At 27.9% G+C, this 18428-nt stretch overlaps 1 protein-coding gene across 2 annotated transcripts; it reads right to left on the reverse strand.

Annotated features, from left to right (window-relative positions):
* Window positions 1-13835: 13835 nt before the first annotated feature.
* On the reverse strand, window positions 13836-16654 carry LOC114311656 (dehydration-responsive element-binding protein 2C). Of its 2 annotated transcripts, none has more exons than XM_028257783.2 (2): window positions 16418-16654; window positions 13836-15370 (listed from the first exon to the last, which is right to left on the reverse strand). In XM_028257783.2, the coding sequence occupies exons 1-2, from the start codon at window positions 16435-16437 to the stop codon at window positions 14272-14274; spliced, it is 1119 nt and encodes a 372-aa protein (XP_028113584.2). In that variant the 5' UTR covers window positions 16438-16654; the 3' UTR covers window positions 13836-14271. The 2 variants fall into 2 exon arrangements, with proteins under 2 accessions (XP_028113584.2, XP_028113585.2); XM_028257784.2 differs by having other exon boundaries at window positions 13836-15411; window positions 16418-16631.
* Window positions 16655-18428: the final 1774 nt, after the last annotated feature.

Raw genomic sequence — 18428 nt, forward strand, 5'->3', positions numbered from 1 at the left:
CTAATTAGAATTGTTGGAAAGTAGATCTATGTTGAAATTTAATTATCTGTTTAAAGATATCTGTTTTGGGCTATTGGTGGATGATATCTATGATTGTTGTAGAAACTGCATGAGAACTAGGTAAATTAAAATTAATTTTCTCATCCATTACATTGAGCACTGTAACATGTTTAACGCATTGAAAATGGCTATCGTTTTAAGAAAAATGGGTGAATACCTTGGTGAATCTGAGTATGAGTGTAGTTGTGGTATTATATTGGTCTGAGTGTCCTTGGTGAAAGTCTAGAAACCCGCGCAATTAAGTGTTGAGCCTTCTAGTTAATACCGATAAAAATGACAAATTGGTAGTGCTTGTTGCCTACTTGCAGACACGTCTTAGAGATTCTCAGTGTTGTATCCACTGCTCTATTTTCTCTTAAAAATGAATTGATTGCATGAATTGTGATATAAATTTAGCATTGCATGGTTTTGAAAAGAGATAAAATGTTTTGGCACGAACATTGCATATGCATTTACCTTTTAACTTTGTTAAGATTCATACACTGTGTTAGAGTATCTTTATTGGGCTTTGGCTCACCCTATATGAAAAAATCATTTTCAAGTGCTGATGATATGCCTCCGCTAAAGCAATAGTTTGGGAGGACTTGGAACCAAAAGCTTCTATTTTTTGTTATTGTTATATTTACTTTGTACAAGTCTAGCGATTTATTTGTATTGAGTTTAAACCCACTTTTGTTGTAACCAAGTACTGTCTTAGAAAGTTGTAGCCAATAGGGCATTATATATCTGTTTAACTTTTAATTCATATATTTTGTTTATAACACACGCTATAGATTCAGGGTTAGGGCTTATGAATGTATAAATACATATGTTACTTCTTTGTACATTTGAAGTATATGAATGGAAGGACTTTATTCTCGGATTATGATGTTGTTTAATTAATCATTACTCTTGATTTATTGTAATTTTTCTCGGGGCGTTACAAAATTGCTAAAACATTATTTTTGCTAAAATAAATAGAAATAAATGTTATTTTTCTATTAAAAGTGATGATTCGTGAAATATCTTTTATTATTAAAAAAATGAGGATTATAGATGATAATTATTGGTCATTTAGAATAATTTCCAGATCAAATGAAAGTACCATTCTAAATTTTCTTCTTACCATTTTTTTTTTCCAGATACTTTTATTTTGTAAGAAATTTAATTTTATTATATTTAAATATTTTATTGAAATTTTTAAATTAAAAATAATTTCTAAAAAATCATATTAAATTATTTTATGTCATTATAAAATCTATTTTTTTTTAATATCAACTTATTCGATGATCGCTTTTTAAAAAGTGTATTTTTTTAAACACAATAAAAAAAATTATATTGAAAAAACTTAAACATATTACTTTAGCTTTTGTTCACTAATATTAAATTTTTAATTAATCTTATTTATTATTAAAAAAATAATTGTATATATTTATACATACAATTTTGTTTGGATTTCTCAACTTATTTAGTTTCTCTACCTTAGTCCACTCAATTTTTTTTGAATTTTTGAACTTTGCATAGGTTCTCACCGAATTATAAATTATATTGCCCAATCTTTAAAAAATCCTAAGCTTGACTCGAGTTACTTGAGTTGAACTCGCCTAAGTTTACAACTCTAGCAAGAAGGTTGAAAGTTACATAATTGAAGTTGTGACAAATTAAAAATTGATACATAAATTGTAATAAAATTGTGAAACTTAAATTGTAAGTTTTAATATTTTTTTTGTTTTCATAATTTACATACAAAAATCTAACCGTTTACATTATTTTATATACAAATATTTTATTAATTTTTTCACATCCCATGCATGGCATAGGTTTTTACTAGTATACAAAAAAGAAAAACTGTACATCTCATTTTTTTTTGTAATAACTGTCTTTTACAATTTGTCAAAAAAAAAAAAAATTAATTATTTATATTTTATTATAAGAATTAAATATTTTATGTGAAAATTACACTACATCACATTCCAATTTTAATTTGATGTTTCTTTATTTTATTTCAGGGGATGAAGAAGTTTAGGTAATCATTATAGGAAATGAGCCAAAAAGATGGGCAAATTAGAAAGTGAAGAAAATCGTACATGTGTTTCCCTTACAAATAGATTTGATCTTTGTTTATTTGATTGTAAGGAAGGAAAGATTTTAGTAATAATTTTAGGTGATGGGCCGATAGTTCTTTTTTTAATTATTTAAGATTGGAAAATATAATGTAAATGATTATGATTTTAGCCACCCTTTCACTTTTAAAAAGATTAATGGTGTGTTTGGTTGGAGGATTTGGGGAGGGATTTGGAAAGGGAAAGGGAAAAGATGTGTGAAACTAGGTGAAATTTAGATATGTTTTATTCATATTTCACCTACCTTTTCCATTTCCCTTTCCAAATCCCTCCTCAAATCCCTCAACCAAACACAACATAAAGTGCTAAACGTGGGGATCAAAAAGTAAATTTCATAAAAAAATTGACTATCGAATTTTAATGATAAGTTATTTTGGGGCTATGGAAACAATTATTTTCCTTAAAAATTATTTTTAATATTTTGTTTAACCAAAGACTAGCATAAAATCTGTATTATGCATGCATAAGTAACAAAATATGATAAATAATACTAAATATGTTAAAAATTAACTAAATATTATGAAATTAATTTAGATGGGTATTTGTTGGCTAATTTTTCCTACGAAGGAAAATATTATAAATGTGAGCATGTCAGCAAAGATTGAAAAATCCTTACAGATTAAATTCAAGCCAATTATCAAGCGATTGTATTGACAGTTCTTTTGCCTCAACAAAGACGACTTCAAAATTGCCAAGTATAGAGAAAAGAAAAATTAAAAAAAGAATGAGGGAGATGAAGAAAGATGATTGTGTGAACAATCAAAGTAATAATTATTTACCTCTACTCCTATGCTTTGAAAAGAAAGTGCATAAGATGCTTCAAAAAGGAAGTACTAAAAATAAATGCTTCGAAATATAAATCTATGTTAAACTACTCTTAAGATAAGAAGAATGACAAGAAATATTGAAATCAATTCTCTTTGATTTGAATTCTGGGATCTTTTACAATGTAACCATGAATGGCTATTTATAGGCAAACATTTATAGGAAAAAAACTACCTAAAACTACTCACTATTCCACCTCCTCCATTTCATGCTCCATAATTTTCCATAACTTCCTTCAACCTTCACTTCATGCTTCATATTCTCCACTTTGTTCTTCATCATCTTTTCACATTTCATAACTTCTCATAACCTCCAAATGAGTAGGAGGGCGCCACATGTCCTGCAATTATATGAATAACAAATAATAAAATTGTAGGTTTATGGTGCCAACATTACCCCCCGTGCCCATTAAAAATGATGTTTATTTGAATTTTTGAAGGGCCGAACCAAACACATGACTAATCTAAGCAATAAAGTACTTCGAATAATATCAACAAAGTGCTTCGAATGAGTATGAAATTATGACTAGATGTCTAGAATTATATCTATGCCTTGAAGGAATATTACATATGTGCTTTGAATCAGTATCAATCCTTTGAAGGAAATTAAACAATTTTGTTTTATTCATACTTCAAACACTTAGAAAACTTGAAACCTTTTGAAGTAGGTTGATGTTGCTTGCACTTAGAATCATTCAGAACCGCATATTTTCATGATTCACCTTAACAAGCTGTTACACACGCTAGCTATTATGGACTAATAACAGGCTTCGAAAGTAGTATAGAGGACCAAAATCATCAATCGAAGGTCGAAGGTGCCGACAAAGGACGAATTACATCCTTAAAAATATTCGGCAAAGTTTCGAAGGTTCATAACCACTATTATTATTTCTTCGAAGCTGAGACCAAAATCATTCTTCGAAAGTCGAAGGTGCTGATAAATGATGAATTTCATCATTGGAAGTACTCAGCAAAGCTTCAAAGGTTCACAACCACCATTATTGTTTCTTAGCTATTGTTGATGCAAGATGAAGTGCTTCGAAGCTTACAAAATTATGGCAAAAGGGCTTTCGAAGTAACTTTTGGCCAACATTGTAGTGATTCAAATTTTGTATATTCTAGTTCACACATAATTAATGAAAATATTAATTTTGTACTTCGAACCAATTATTAACTCTTCGAAGATACTAAAACCGTTGTTCTTTGAACCAACTTTTGTAGAATACTAGTTACATTTTTATGTAACAAATGGCTATAAAAATGTTTATCAGTAAAACAACTAATTATCATGCAAAAAATAGGCATTATTTGACAATTAATTAATTGTCATTTTACATATATTTGAAGGGAGGTACACATTTTAAAAGCTTTCTCGTCCTATGTTACATTTCAAAGGTGTTTATTGATGACAAAAACACCTTTCGAAAGTCACATATGTTACTAAAGGATCAAATTCGTCCTTCGAAAGTGCTCACGACATCTCTTCAAACCAAATCCAAAGAGTTGGATTGTTGTGAAATTAGTTTGACATTTTAACTAGCCATTAGTGGCTATAAAATAATATTTCAATGAATAAATATAACAACACAACAATTTATCCTTCGAAAAGAGGTTTAACAACCCTCACATGTTTTTAATAATATGCTTCAAAGTGTCTTGGGACATGCTTCGAAGGTAACCACAAAACCAAATGGTGATTGTTTTATGAATCAACTAATAACCATATTTCTGGCTCAATATATTGGAATAACGAAATATTATTTGTTAGCCATTCCATCAAAGTCAACGTTTGATGTGATCCACAAATCCAAAATGGATTTTGAACAATAAAAGTCATGGTATAGTGTGACCGTGAAAATTCATACTTTTTGACACTTTAAAAAATGTCAAAAATTTTGAATTCATGAACAATGACTTATTCATTATTTTTTACTATGTTTGGTTTAAAAACATGACTTTCGCTGAATTGATTTTCATAATTGTTTGGCAAAGTGGGCTGTTTTTCCATGTTAGCCATTAATGGCTTATGAAAATCATCTATATGTATGTTATTTTCATGACTTGACTCTCTAAAATTGATTTTTGGACCCCCCAGCCATGCATGGAATATTATTCTTAGCCAAATTTGACTCAAGAGCATGCTATTTCGTTATGTTAATTTCATAATTTGGATCTTTAAAAACGGGCTTTTGAACCCCCCGAGCCATTGATGAAATCAACTCTTTGCTTTTGCTATTTTCAACCATGGAAACATTTTGAAAAAATTCACCAATTCCAGCCATTAAAGCCTCAGTTAAAGACTTGGTACTGAGAGTTGACAACTCATCATTCCATTAGTGAATTTTCATATCAAGTTGATGAGTTTCTCCAATTAAATGGTGTCTTTTTTCTTCTACCAAATAATATTATAAGGGATGAAAGTTTATTTCATCAAGAAAATTGATCTCTTCTTGAAGATCCAAAATTTTTTATTAACGCTAAAAGATTTCATCGAGACTATTTGGAATGGACGAATCTAATTCATTTTTCATTTTTTACACTTGACATCCCATTGGGCGTGCCAAAAATTGTTGACTTATTTTTCCTACGAAGGAAAATATCATAAATGCGAGTGTGCCAACAAGGATTAAAAAATCCTTACAGATTAAATTCAAGTCAATTGTCAAGCGATTGTGTTGACTATTTTTTTGCCTCAACAAAGAGGACTTCAAAATTGCCAAGTGTAGAGAAAAGAAAAATTAAAAGAAGAATGAAGGAGACGAAGAAAGATGATTGTGTGAACAATCACAGTAATAATTACTTACCTTTATTCCTATACTTTGAAAAGGAAGTGCATAAAATGTTTCAAAAAGAAAGTGTTGAAAATAAATGATTCAAAATATAAATTTATGTTAAACTACTCCTAAGATAAGAAAAATGATAAGAAATATTGAAATCAATTCTATAAATATAAGATTAAGATCAAGATAAAAAAAAAAAAAAGTTTAAAATTGAAGATGAGTATAGAAAGAGAAAATTAGATAAATTTTCGAAAAAGTTAAAATTCCACTAAAAATTAAGAGCGAGAATGAATTTTGTAAATATAAGATAAAAATTAAAAAAATAAAATTTAATTTGAGGATGAACTATAAAAATATAGAAAGAGAAAATTGAATAAGAGTAAATTACACTTACATCCTCTGAAATTTGGGTTTAATACATATTATCTCCTAACATTTGAAAAATTGCACTAACCCACCCCCTATCGTTGTAATTATTCAGACGGAATGAAGAATTGAACTCATGCACTCTCTCTTTGCTGTCATTTGCTTTACTTCCTCTATTTTTTTTTTCTTTCTTTTGCTAATTTCCTCTATTTTTCTCCTAAAAGCTGTTACCTTTTATAAAAGTAGGAGATTTGTGAAATAAGACTATTAACCACAAGGATGGGAATGTAATTTCTAGAATGTCAAGGGTGAGATGTAATTGGACCAAATCTCAGGAGGTGTCAGTGTAATTTACGCGTTTAAAAATAAAGTTTTGAAAAGAGTTTTAAAAAAAGTTTGATTATGATTTTTTAAAAGAGTTTTAAATTAAGTGTTTGGTTATGATTTTTGAAAAGAGTTTTGTAATTTTTTGATCAGAATCATGATTTCAAAATAAAATCAAACGCTATCTTAAATTTTCTTTAATTATGCTCATTCTTTAGGTAGGTCTAGTTTGACAACTGCATATTTTAGTCAAAAAGTCATTATAAGTTGTCTCATCAATTTCTCTATTTTTTTTTTATATCTTTGCATAAAAAATTAAAAAGTTATTAAAATAATTTATTTTCAAACAAAAACTTAAGGATGAATTAAATTTGAAAATACATGTGTCATAGATGTTACTACAGAATTACTTTTGCTTTCTTTTTCTCTATCTACTAAGATGTTTCCAGTTATTATTGATTCTGTCTAATTTTTTATATAATTCTTCCAAACTTCATTGTTCTATGCATTTTGTTGACGTGGACAAAAATTTCAAATTTTCTTTATTTTGCTCCTTCTAAAGTCAGCTGTTTTAATATATATATATATATATACATATATTGGGTCTAGCCCTTCTACTATCTAAAAATAATAATTCAGCAGTTTTAATGTCATAAATAAGATTTAAATTTTTTAAAACAAAAAAGAAAAATTGTCATAAAAGTGTTGAGCAAGACTCTCTAAGTTAAAAGTCAGCTTATTAGTTTTTTAATTTTTTTAAGTGACATTATCTATCTATTTTTTTATACATTTTTTAAAAAAAATCAAAATAATCCAAAAAACTGACCTTTAACATACTTCTCAAAATATGTGTAATGCATTAATTCACACTCCTTTAAAATTGTTTACAAAAAAGTTAAATTTTATTATACTGTCATTGAATGATATAGAAATTTATTAAATTTCCTTTGAATATACTCATTTTAAACGGTGGTGCTACATGCATCAATTAGTGTATTAATTAGTATACTAACATTAGTTATGATATTATTATCGATACCACTCATTAATTACATTACAAATACCAAAAATCTTTTAAATTATGCCACATCATTAATTGATACACTAGTTTGTAATTAATTAGTGCATATAATACTATTCCATAGCGTCCTGTAAAAAATCCTTACAAAAAAATAATCTTTTGAATTAAAGAAGAAAAAAAAAAATCAAACATTTTTTTTACTGACATAAATGCTTAGGCTTAGGTTTGATGAATTTATCCCAACAAATTTGCAACTTGATATTAAACTTATTTTCTTAAATTTAGTAAAATCTTTTTTTTTGTTCAATCACAATAAAAATTAATTACAAATATGATAATAATTACGGCAAATTAGATGCAACTCTCATAATAAATAAAAAAATAGTCAACTTTTGCCTTTGGTAAAGATCGATCATTGATGATTCCCTTGACTATATGAGTATTTTTTTCTTCGCGTAGTTCCGTGTAGTTTCTAATAAGTAGATTTATTATTTAATAAGTTTTATGAAAAAATTTTGTTATAAAAAAATCATTAATTATAAATTTTAATGATAATTTATAAAAATTATGACAAAAAAAGTCACTAATTATTAATTTTTAGCGACGTATGTAAAAAATTATCACAAAAAAATTATTTTTAGCGACAACTTTATTAAGACTTATTTTCAACAGGACTTAATGAGAATTAAGTCTAACTATTAGGACTTATCGGTAGTTTACCCATTTTTCTTTTGGTTATTATTCAATTGAAAAATGAGTTAAACATTTTGGGTCCGTTTGGCTTAGTTTTAGAATCATAATTTAAGTGTGAAGTTGCGCTTAAAGTGTAGAATTATGAGTTGAGTTTTGAAAAAAAAATTAAATTTTGGTAATGAGTTTTGAAAATAGTTTTGAGTTGTATTTTGAAATTTTTTAGATTTATTTATTTTTAAATATTTAAAAATGTTTAAGAAAAAATTATTTTTGAAATTTTAAATATATAATTTTTATTTTAAATATTTTTAATTGTAGATATTTTATTTTATTTTAATTTTTAAAAAATATTTTAATTTTTTAATTTTTTAATATTTTAAACTCAAAGCACAACTCCACACTCAAATCATAACCAAACACATAACTCAAAACTCAATTCAAAAACTATTTTCAAAACTCATAGCCAAATACATAACTTAAAACTCAATTCAAAATTGTATTAAAAAAAATTCAAAAAAATATTTTTTATTTTGTTTTTTAAAATTATTTTTTTGTTTTGAAGAAAAATAATTTATTATTATTTTTTTATTTTTTGAAAAATATTTTTTTATTTTATTTTCTTAAGCTTTGGCTAAATAATTTGTTATGATTTATATATATGGCGATTTAAATTTTTTTTTAATTTTTAAAAAAAAAGTATGAATATTTAAAATATTAACATATTTATAAAGTAAAATATTTTAAAAAAAATACAACGTGCAAATATATGAAATACAATGCACATTAAAATTAATAAATAAATAAATATTTACAATAAAAATATTTACCTTAAAAAATAAAATTAAGAAAATTTTAAATATTTTAAAAAAATAAATCCAAAAAATTTGAAAATACAACTCAAAACTCAAAATACAGCTCAAAACTTTTTTCAAAACTCAGAACCAAACAAATTTTCTTTTTCCAAAACTCAACTAAAAATTCATAACTCAAAACACAACTCCACGCTCAAATCATGATTCTAAAAATAATTTTTAAAAAAAATGTTTATTTTTTTTTTCTTTTGTAAAATTGAGTTTTAAAAAGAATTTAGTTATGAGTTTTGAAAAAAAAAATTTGAATTGAGTTTTAAGTTGTGTTTTAGTTATGAGTTTTGAAAATAGTTGTTGAATTGTTTTGAGTGCCATTTTGGGAACATAGTCCAAAAACGTGGCTGCCAAAAATGCAACAAAATCCTTTTGGGAAGTGCCAAAAATGCAGTCCTAAAATTACAAATTAAAGCCTATGAAAAAAAATAAAAAAAATAAATCTCTTATGTTAGGTAAGGGTATTTTGGTCATTTTAATTTGATTTGACACCATAAATAAATATTAAACTAAAAACCAAAAAGTCAATTTTTTACCAACTTCCCAAATCACTTTCAAAAAAGTCAAAAAGTTTGGTAAAAAGCCAAAAGTTAGCTTTTTACTAACTTTCCAAAACAACTGTGTATTTGGTTATGAGTTTTAAAATTTTCTGATTGGAATCGCATTTCCAAAACAAAACTATTTTTTGTGAAATTAAATTAGCATAAATTAACTTTGCACCCTTGATATTTTAATAATATAAGGTTCCAACAAATGATAAAAATTCAAAATCTAACTATCAAGTAATGATAATTTTTAAAATTTAACTTAAGCATTTTTTAATTTTAAATAAATAGTTATTGATATGAATTTTGACAGTCATTAATAACGAAATGAAGACCTCTGTTCTTTATATGAAATGGAGAGGATCTGAAATATCTTAATGAAAAAATCAAAAAGTTAAAAAGTTATTACATATCGCCATATCATTCTTTTTATTTTTTTACATATCTTTTTATAAAAAAATAAAAAATTATTAAAATAATTTATATCCATTCATTTAAACAAAATCCAAGTCAATCCTATCCTAAATAAGCATAAAGATTCGTTCCAAAAAAAAAAAAAAAAAAATTAAATAAAGTAAGCATAAAGATTATTATACATCACTTTGCCAAATTGAAGGTTTCATTTGATATGAGCTATTTTGATTAAATTAACTAATAAAGACAAAATAGGCTAATTTAGCCAATAAATAAAATGTTACATTTAAATTATAATCATCTCATATTTTTTATCACAACCATCAAATCAACTACAAAAAAAAAAGTCAAAATTTATTTCAAATATAACTTTTTTAATCAGACTTAAATAGTCAAAAAGTCAAGTTAAGTTAGCCCATTCCAAACGAGGGCTAACATATAGTTTTAGTATGTTTTGATAAAAATTAGTTGTAGTAACAATCTTAAGTACTTAACTTTAAAAATTAAGAATTTAATGATAAGTTTCTTCATTAAAATTAGGTTTAACTATTTGGTGATAAATCAAATATCTCTAACTTAAAAATTAAAATTAATTTTCGATTATATATTTGTGTGCAATTAAATGCACTTAATACATTATTCATATAAAATGTCACTTAAGAGAGAGGGAAAAAAAACCATAATTTGAAGTGTTTATATTAAAATTTTAGTTTTTATTATAAATTAGGGATTTTATTATAATCAAATTTAAATATTTATTTTATAATTATGTAAAAACCTTATAATTTAGTATAAATCATATTATTAGTGCAAAATTTAAAATATACAATTTAGTAGTTTTTTTTTTTAAAAAAAATTCTATGTTTAGTATCTATCTATCTATCTATAGTATGCTATTATATTGTGAAAACTGGATTTGTTGTTCAAATCTTCTCTTTTGTGTCCCTTATTTTTCTATTTAACAAAAAAAAAAAAAAAAAAAGATGGCAGGAGTGAGACTCAAACCTTAGTCAACTAAAGAAAATTCTTACCACTTAAATAACATACAACACGAAAAAAAAAAAAAAAAAAAAGTAGCATACAATAGATAATAAATATATTATTTTAGTTTTACTTATTTAAATTACACATGTATTGTGTTTTTCAACCACTAGTTTAATTCATTATGTGCATGGCACAATGCAAATTGATTTCAACTAGTTTTTATATCAACAACACTATAAATTTAGACTTGTGAAGTCAAAGTTTATTCAAAACAAAAAAATCAATGATTCAAATTCATTTTATTTATAGACCTCATATTTCATAAATTTAATCTCTGTCATATAAATACATTCAAAGTAAATTATGAATTGATAAAGATGAATTCATAACATTTTTATTTTTATCTAGATATGATCTTCTAAGAACTCAAGCCCAAGCCCAATAATTTCTCCCATATTAAACGACATATCCAATGTTCTCCCACTACATATAAGAAAATTATTAGGTAGATTAAAGTAGGGTTAATTACAACAAGTTCCTCTCAATTATTAATAATATCATTTTACGTTTATCATTTATAAATATGTATATATTGATCGTATAAATATATTCCTTTTGGAATTTTTTTGGAAAGATAAAAAACAGTGATAAATTTTTATAGTTAAGAGAGTCAAACTATACAAATTCTTAGATGAAGATGAAAAATTGATATTCGTTAATAATTGAGAGTGTTTTAGTGTAAGTAACCCATTAAAATATAACGTAGTATTATTTACATAATTTTTCAAGAAAAATTACAAAACGCATTAATTGCGTTGTTCATTCTTTCAACCACCTAATGACAATAGGCTTTTTTTGGCTTTTTGAACTAAAATATCACTAAAAGATAAAATAGACTAAAATAATTAATGATACAAAATATCACATCAAATCCAAAATAATTTCACTTTTTTTTCTCACAATTATCATATGTAAAAAAATCTAATTCTATTTCCAAACACAATTATTTTAACCTACTAAAATAACTTATTAAAATAGTTACGTTTTGGCAAGTTGGTAAAAAGTCAATTTTTTGATTTTTTAGTTTTTCTAGGTTATATCATTTCTCTACTTTTTTACACTAAAAAAGCCAAAAACCTACAAAAAAAAATCAAAAAATTAACTTTTTACTATCTTTCCAAAACACTACATTGTCTAAGAAGATTACCAATGGAAATCATAGTATTATGATCTCCTTTTTGTTTCCTTTCCCTAGCAATTCAATAGCCAAACATGACATTAATTTATTTGACTAGTTCAATCGGACATTCATTTGCACTTTGGAGTGTTTTGAGAAAATGATTAAAAGTTGATTTTTAATTTTTTTTTATATAAGAGGTGATATAACTATAATGAGTTAAAAGCTGATTTTTAATTTTTTTTATAAAAGTTTTCAAATGACCCTTTATATGGGACATTTGGGGTCATCCATGTCAAAGACACAAGAAATTGTCGTCTTGGCCCCACGGAAATAACGTTGTAATTTTTTCATAAAGTAACAAATAGGTTTTTATTTTTTTTATAAAATATCAGAATAAAAAAATTATTTAACATACACAAACATTTTGAAAATAAAAATAAAACAAACGTGTTTGGTGAGTTGTCAAATGTGGTAGTTGGTGGTGGAGAGTGGCCATAAATGGCGGCCGGAGTGTCACAAAAAATCATGTGAAGTGGTCAAAGGAGATCACTGAAGAGCGGTTAAAGGTCGCTAGAAGTCAATTGGCCAATGGCCTAAAGTGATGGATGGCAGCAGGGGGTGGGAGTGAGAAAATTGAGTAAAATTTGTTTTAAAAATATATATATATATTGTTATTTTCAAAAGTTTCAAAAAGTTTAAAATCAATTCCATTTTTGTAAAAACATAGATAATTTATTAAAAGAGATTTTGTTAACAATTTAAAAAATAAAACACAAGAAACAAAAACTTTAACAGACCCCTAAATAGTGTCTCTTTATTACACACACTGTGTTTGTTGAATGGATATCAATGTCCCAATCACGTACTTGTTTTCAAGAAAACATTGAAAGAAATCACAGCTTTAATGGCTATTCAAAATACATAAGACTTAAAAAAAAAACACAACCCAAAAGAAAAATATCAGAAAGAAAACATCACATCCTGTAACATACAATGTCTCAATCACATACTTATGTTCAAGAAAACCTTGAAAGAAATTGCAGAATTGATAGGCAATTGAAATACAAAAGACTTCAAAGAATTTGGATCATCGGCCGCCCTACCCGGCAGCCCCCAAAACGACGTCGTTTTGGGGTTTTTTTTTTTTTTTTTTTTTTCCTTCTTGTTTTCTCTCTCTCTCTCTTCGATGATCCAAAACCAGAGGAGAGGGGAGGGGAGGGGAGGGGGAGAAGAGGGAGGAGGGAGTGGGAGGTCCGATCGTCGCCGTCGCAGCTCGTCGCCTCGCCGCCGGCCGTCGCAGCACCGCCGCACCGCCGTCTCCTCCACCTCCTCCTCCTCCTCCCCCACTGGTTATGGCCCCCTCCAGTCCGGCCCACCGGCGGCTCTTCTTCCCCTCCCCTCCCCCTCTCTCTCCTTCCCCTCCCCTCACCTCCCCTCTGGTTCTGTCGAGCTCGACGAGGAAGAAGAAAAGAAAAAAAATCAAAAAACCCCCAAAACGACGTCGTTTTGGGGGGCTGATGGAACGGCTGCCGAAAACGGCGGCCGAGGATCCTTGCTCCTTCAAAAAACCCAACCCAAAAGAAAGTTATCAGAAAGAAACCAAACCATCTTTAAGCTTTCAAAGGACATGATGTTACAGAACAGTGTATAGAAAGACTTGAAAATGAAAAGAGTACATGGACTCAAACAAGACTTGAATTATATACAAAGGCTTGCAACTGAACCCTTCAAATTTACATAAAAGAATGAAACATTCCTAATCAAAACAATTCAATTTTCACTTCTCATATTTACATAAAAGAATGAGCATTCCTATTCAAAACTAATGCCACTCATTGTTATCACCAACCAATCCCACTAAGGTGGGTTGGTAAATATAACAACTTAATTCTCCAATCTAATAAACTATAGTGAATCAGCCCATCATTCTTGTTAGCTCCCAGAATAGAGAGAGGAGTCAGTACCAAAAACAAAATATTCAAGGACCATCAAACATGCACTTGAGAGAAAAAAGAAAAACAGTTCCAATTCAAGACCCCGATAAACACTGCCTGGATGGATGTATGGTTGCATTATCATCTTTCAGGTTGCAGATTTGCATAACCAGCACAATCCTTAAAGATCCAAATTAAAATCCAAATCAGAAAAACCCAAATCATTCGAGGCAAAATTGTAGTTCTCCTCGCCTCCGTCTGACCTTGAGAAATCAAAACCATAATCCACTCCTGCAGGTGCCTGCTCCATATGCTGCAAACTACCGAGCAACTTTGCATCTGGATTCTGCAACTGATGTGATAAATCTGAGGGCTTTTCATCTTGCAAATTACTGTAGTTAGCACATCCAACATTGCCAGAATCATGCACAGGCTCTGATTCATAATCAGAGTCTAGAATACCCATTAGGTCACCCACATCAAACATCTCATCCTCAGAGAAATTTAGCAAATAACTTAGTCTGTATTCAGATTTCCCATTAAAATCCGCTGGATCTTCCTTCCCATTAAAATTCACAGGCTCCTCCTTTGCTTCCTCCTTCGCCACACTCATTGGGGTTCTAACTTCATAGTCTGTTTTCCCATTAAAATCCGTTGGCTCTTCCTTCCCTCTGTAATTCACTGGCTTCTCCTTTACTTCCTCCTTCACCACACTCATTGAGGTACCAACTTCATAGTCTGTAAAAGGCCTGTTGCAATCAATTTGTGATTCACTTTCACCATCCTCATGCGGGACCTTAAGAGCATTGAGTTTCACCTTCAAATCATCAGAGTGGCTCGAAGTTGTTGTGGAGTTGGAAACTGATGTACTTGGCAGGGATGCAGATTCCTTGGAAGATTCACTCGAGAAGCCACCATTTGGAAAGTTGAGGTGCGCGCGTGGACCATACATTATTTTTGCTGCTTCATCATAGACAAGAGCAGCTTCAAGGGCAGTGGGGAAGGTACCTAACCATAGCCTCCGACCCCTGTCTGGCTGCCGAATTTCGGCAACCCATTTACCCCATGTCCTCTGCCTAACACCTCTGTAATTACAATACGTGTTCTCTGGACCTCCTTTACCCTTCATACATCCTTTTCTAGATCCCTTGGCCTGAACTTTACACACTGGCTTTGGACTGTCAGCCAAAGGATCAAGTCTCTTATTGTATTCTTTCCACTTAGCTAAGGTTTCTGCTACAGATTCGGATCCATCCCGCCTACTCCTTGACTTCCTCTTTCTGTAATAATAATCCAAGGCACAAAAGTCAAGTTTGTAATCCTGTAAACAAGATAAATAATGCTTTGACAAATTTCGAAACAAATAGGAATTTATATGTAGCATAGCTATATGAACTGATTCAAAATGAACAAGCAAGACTCCAAGACAGTTCTCCAAGAATCTAGTCAATGGACAACAATTTGATAAATAAACACTATTGTTTAGAAGTCGAATTCAACAGAGTACCCCTGAAACTTGACCACATTATAGCATCCACCCCCCCCCAAAAAAAAAAAACCCATACCCAAAAAAATAAAGATCCTATAGTTTATCAAAAACCAATAAAACTATTCACCCAAAAAAAAAAAAAAAAAACCAATAAAACTGAGAACCCAAAAAAAACTAATTCACCTAAAAAAAAGATCCTATAGTTGATCAAAAACCAATAAAAACTATTCACCCAAAAAAAAAAAAAAAAACTGAGAACCAAAATTTTACTCTCTCTCATACCATGGAAACTTGAATACAAAAATGAGTACATTCAGCCAACTGTTTGGTTGCACAGAGAGTAGGATTCAAGAAAAGAAAATGAAGCCAACTTCAAATTCCTTCCAAGTTGCTTTCAGATAACTAAAACCCTATTCAAGAGGCAAGTGTATTGGAGGTCTTAGTTTGCTTGGTAACCAAGTAATTAAAATATCCACGTTTTTTTTTTCCTTTTCATTTTCTCAGAAACCAAGCAACCACGAGAAATTTCCTAAGAACTCCAAGAAATGATAACATACCAAATTTCCAGTTGCAGAATCACACAAATCATTTCTATTCTATAGTCATAAACACTCAAATTTTTATAATCAATCAGAAAAATCACACGTAACCCTAGTTCCAAAACCCAATCAATCTTGTAAAAATAAAAATTAACCTATTCAAATTAAAGATTCATCACAAAGAAAAAATAAATTCATCAAAAGACAAAGATCACGAGCACACAATCACACATGCATACATTTAAATATACTAAAGATTTATACAATTATAAACATTGTGAACAATGAAATCAACCAACCTTTCAGTGTTTTCAGACATGTGCGACGAAAAACGTCCTTCTGATGCAAAATATTCCGAGCTTGTCTCTCTTCTCTGCTACGAAAACTAGGGTTTCTTCTTCTGTGTTGTTCTTCTCTTCGTTCTGGTGTGATTTTGGCTCTTGTTCTTCTGCTATGCTGGTTTTGGGATGCTTTTTTTCACGTGAATCGACAATCCTCTTCAGAGCTAGCTGCGAGAGATACTTATAGCCTTCTCTAGATATTTCTTAAAATAAAAATTAAAAAAACACGTTACTTCGTTATTAAGTTTATTACATTTCTACCCTAAAAGATCGTTAATTTATTTATTTAGTCCCAAAATTATAAATTAAAATTTATTTAATTTCTAAATTATCAATTGCATCTATTAAATTCTTAAAATATTTAATTTAAACTTATTTAATTATAAAAATATTATAAAAATAAAATATATTCCCATAAATATTATAAATTAGTAAAACACCTCCTTAATTAAGATTTTATTTTATAAAATTTTAAATTTTATTTTGTCTATAACAGACGTTTTTATTTCGTTCTGCATTTAAATAATATTAAAGTCTGGTTTTACAATCTTGTCAATAAACTATATGAATATTAGATATATTGAAGAAGTACAATTAGATAATTTAAATAATAATAATTCGTTACAACTAATAATAGATCAAAATAATGTATTAATTAAGTAAAAAAAAAAACTTAAGAAAAATCTTAAAAACAATCAATTGGAAATTATAAACGACATTTGACATATAATACTAGAAAAAGGCAAGCACGTAGTCATTGAGGATAAGTAAGAAAATATTATAGATAAATTACCTTTACCGCTATAAAGGAAATTCACCATAAGAACTGATACCATTTTTCAAAGATAGAATAAAAATTTTAAATTTTTTTAAAATAAAATTTTAACTAGCGGTATTTTATTAATTTATTTATATTTTATTTTTATAATTTTTTTAGACACTAAATAGATTTAAATTAAATAGTTTGTCCTCATTTGGCAAGTGAGTTGGTTTTGAGTTAGGATTAAAAAAATAAAAATAAAAATAAAAAGACAAAATATGCTAAATAAGATAAATATTACATCCAAATCATAATTATTTTATTTTTTCTCTCAAAAAAAATTAAAAATATTAAAAAAGCCAAAATGTTCTAAATTAGCCAAAAAAAAAATAATATAAAAAGTCAAGGTAAAAAGTTTTTCCCAAATGATAATCGATTCAATCAATATTTTAAAGATTAAAAACAAATTTTGATTTATATAGGGCACATTTGGGAAAAAGGATTTGGGGCTTTTTTTTTTTTTTGTTAAAATAGCCACAAAAAATAAAATAAGCTTTTTAGCACAAAACATTACATCTAACCCATAATCATTATATTCTTTTTCTTATAAAAAGTTAAAAAAGCCAAAAGTTCTTCTCAAATGAAAATTTTTTAACCCCAAATTAAAATAACCAAAAAATTTAAAAAACTAAAAAATTAACCCACTTCCTAAACGAATCGATAGTTTAGCAACTTGATAGACATAATTGATAGTTTGTAAACTATATAGATAATATAATGATAGCTTAAGAATATAAAATGTAATAAACCCTTATTATTATTTTAATGAAGTGATGATGTGGTGAGATTCTAGTGGAGCTATGGCCCTTTGGGCAGCCAAATATTTCGGCACGTGTCACCCGAATCTTCGCCTCTCTCCACATCGCTTTCTTGGGGCCGAAGTGTTTGATTTTCCGTTTCAAGGTGTTGTTTGGCAACTTTAAGTATTTTTTTAACTAAAATATCTAGTTTAAGTATTTTTTTTCACATAAATTAAGGTTTTGTTTGATAACTTTCAGTTTTAACTAAAATATTAAAAAATTACTATAAATTATCACATCAGACTTTTTATTTTTTTATATATCTTTTAGTAAAAAATAAAAAAATTATTAAAATAACATGTTCCGAAACGAGGCCTAAATAAACCTATTTATTTTAATAAATGTACTT

This window comes from Camellia sinensis, chromosome 1 (assembly GCF_055761805.1).
Source record: "Camellia sinensis isolate YWXY chromosome 1, ASM5576180v1, whole genome shotgun sequence".
NCBI lineage: Eukaryota > Viridiplantae > Streptophyta > Magnoliopsida > Ericales > Theaceae > Camellia > Camellia sinensis.

What these genes read in the sequence shown, in the direction of transcription:
- LOC114311656 (XM_028257783.2), bottom strand. Translation starts at nt 16,437, where the DNA reads ATGTCTGAAAACACTGAAAG. An exon ending in ATGTCTGAAAACACTGAAAG is followed by an intron (nt 15,371 to 16,417) that starts GTTGGTTGATTT and finishes TTATTATTACAG; the next exon opens with AAAGAGGAAGTCAAGGAGTA.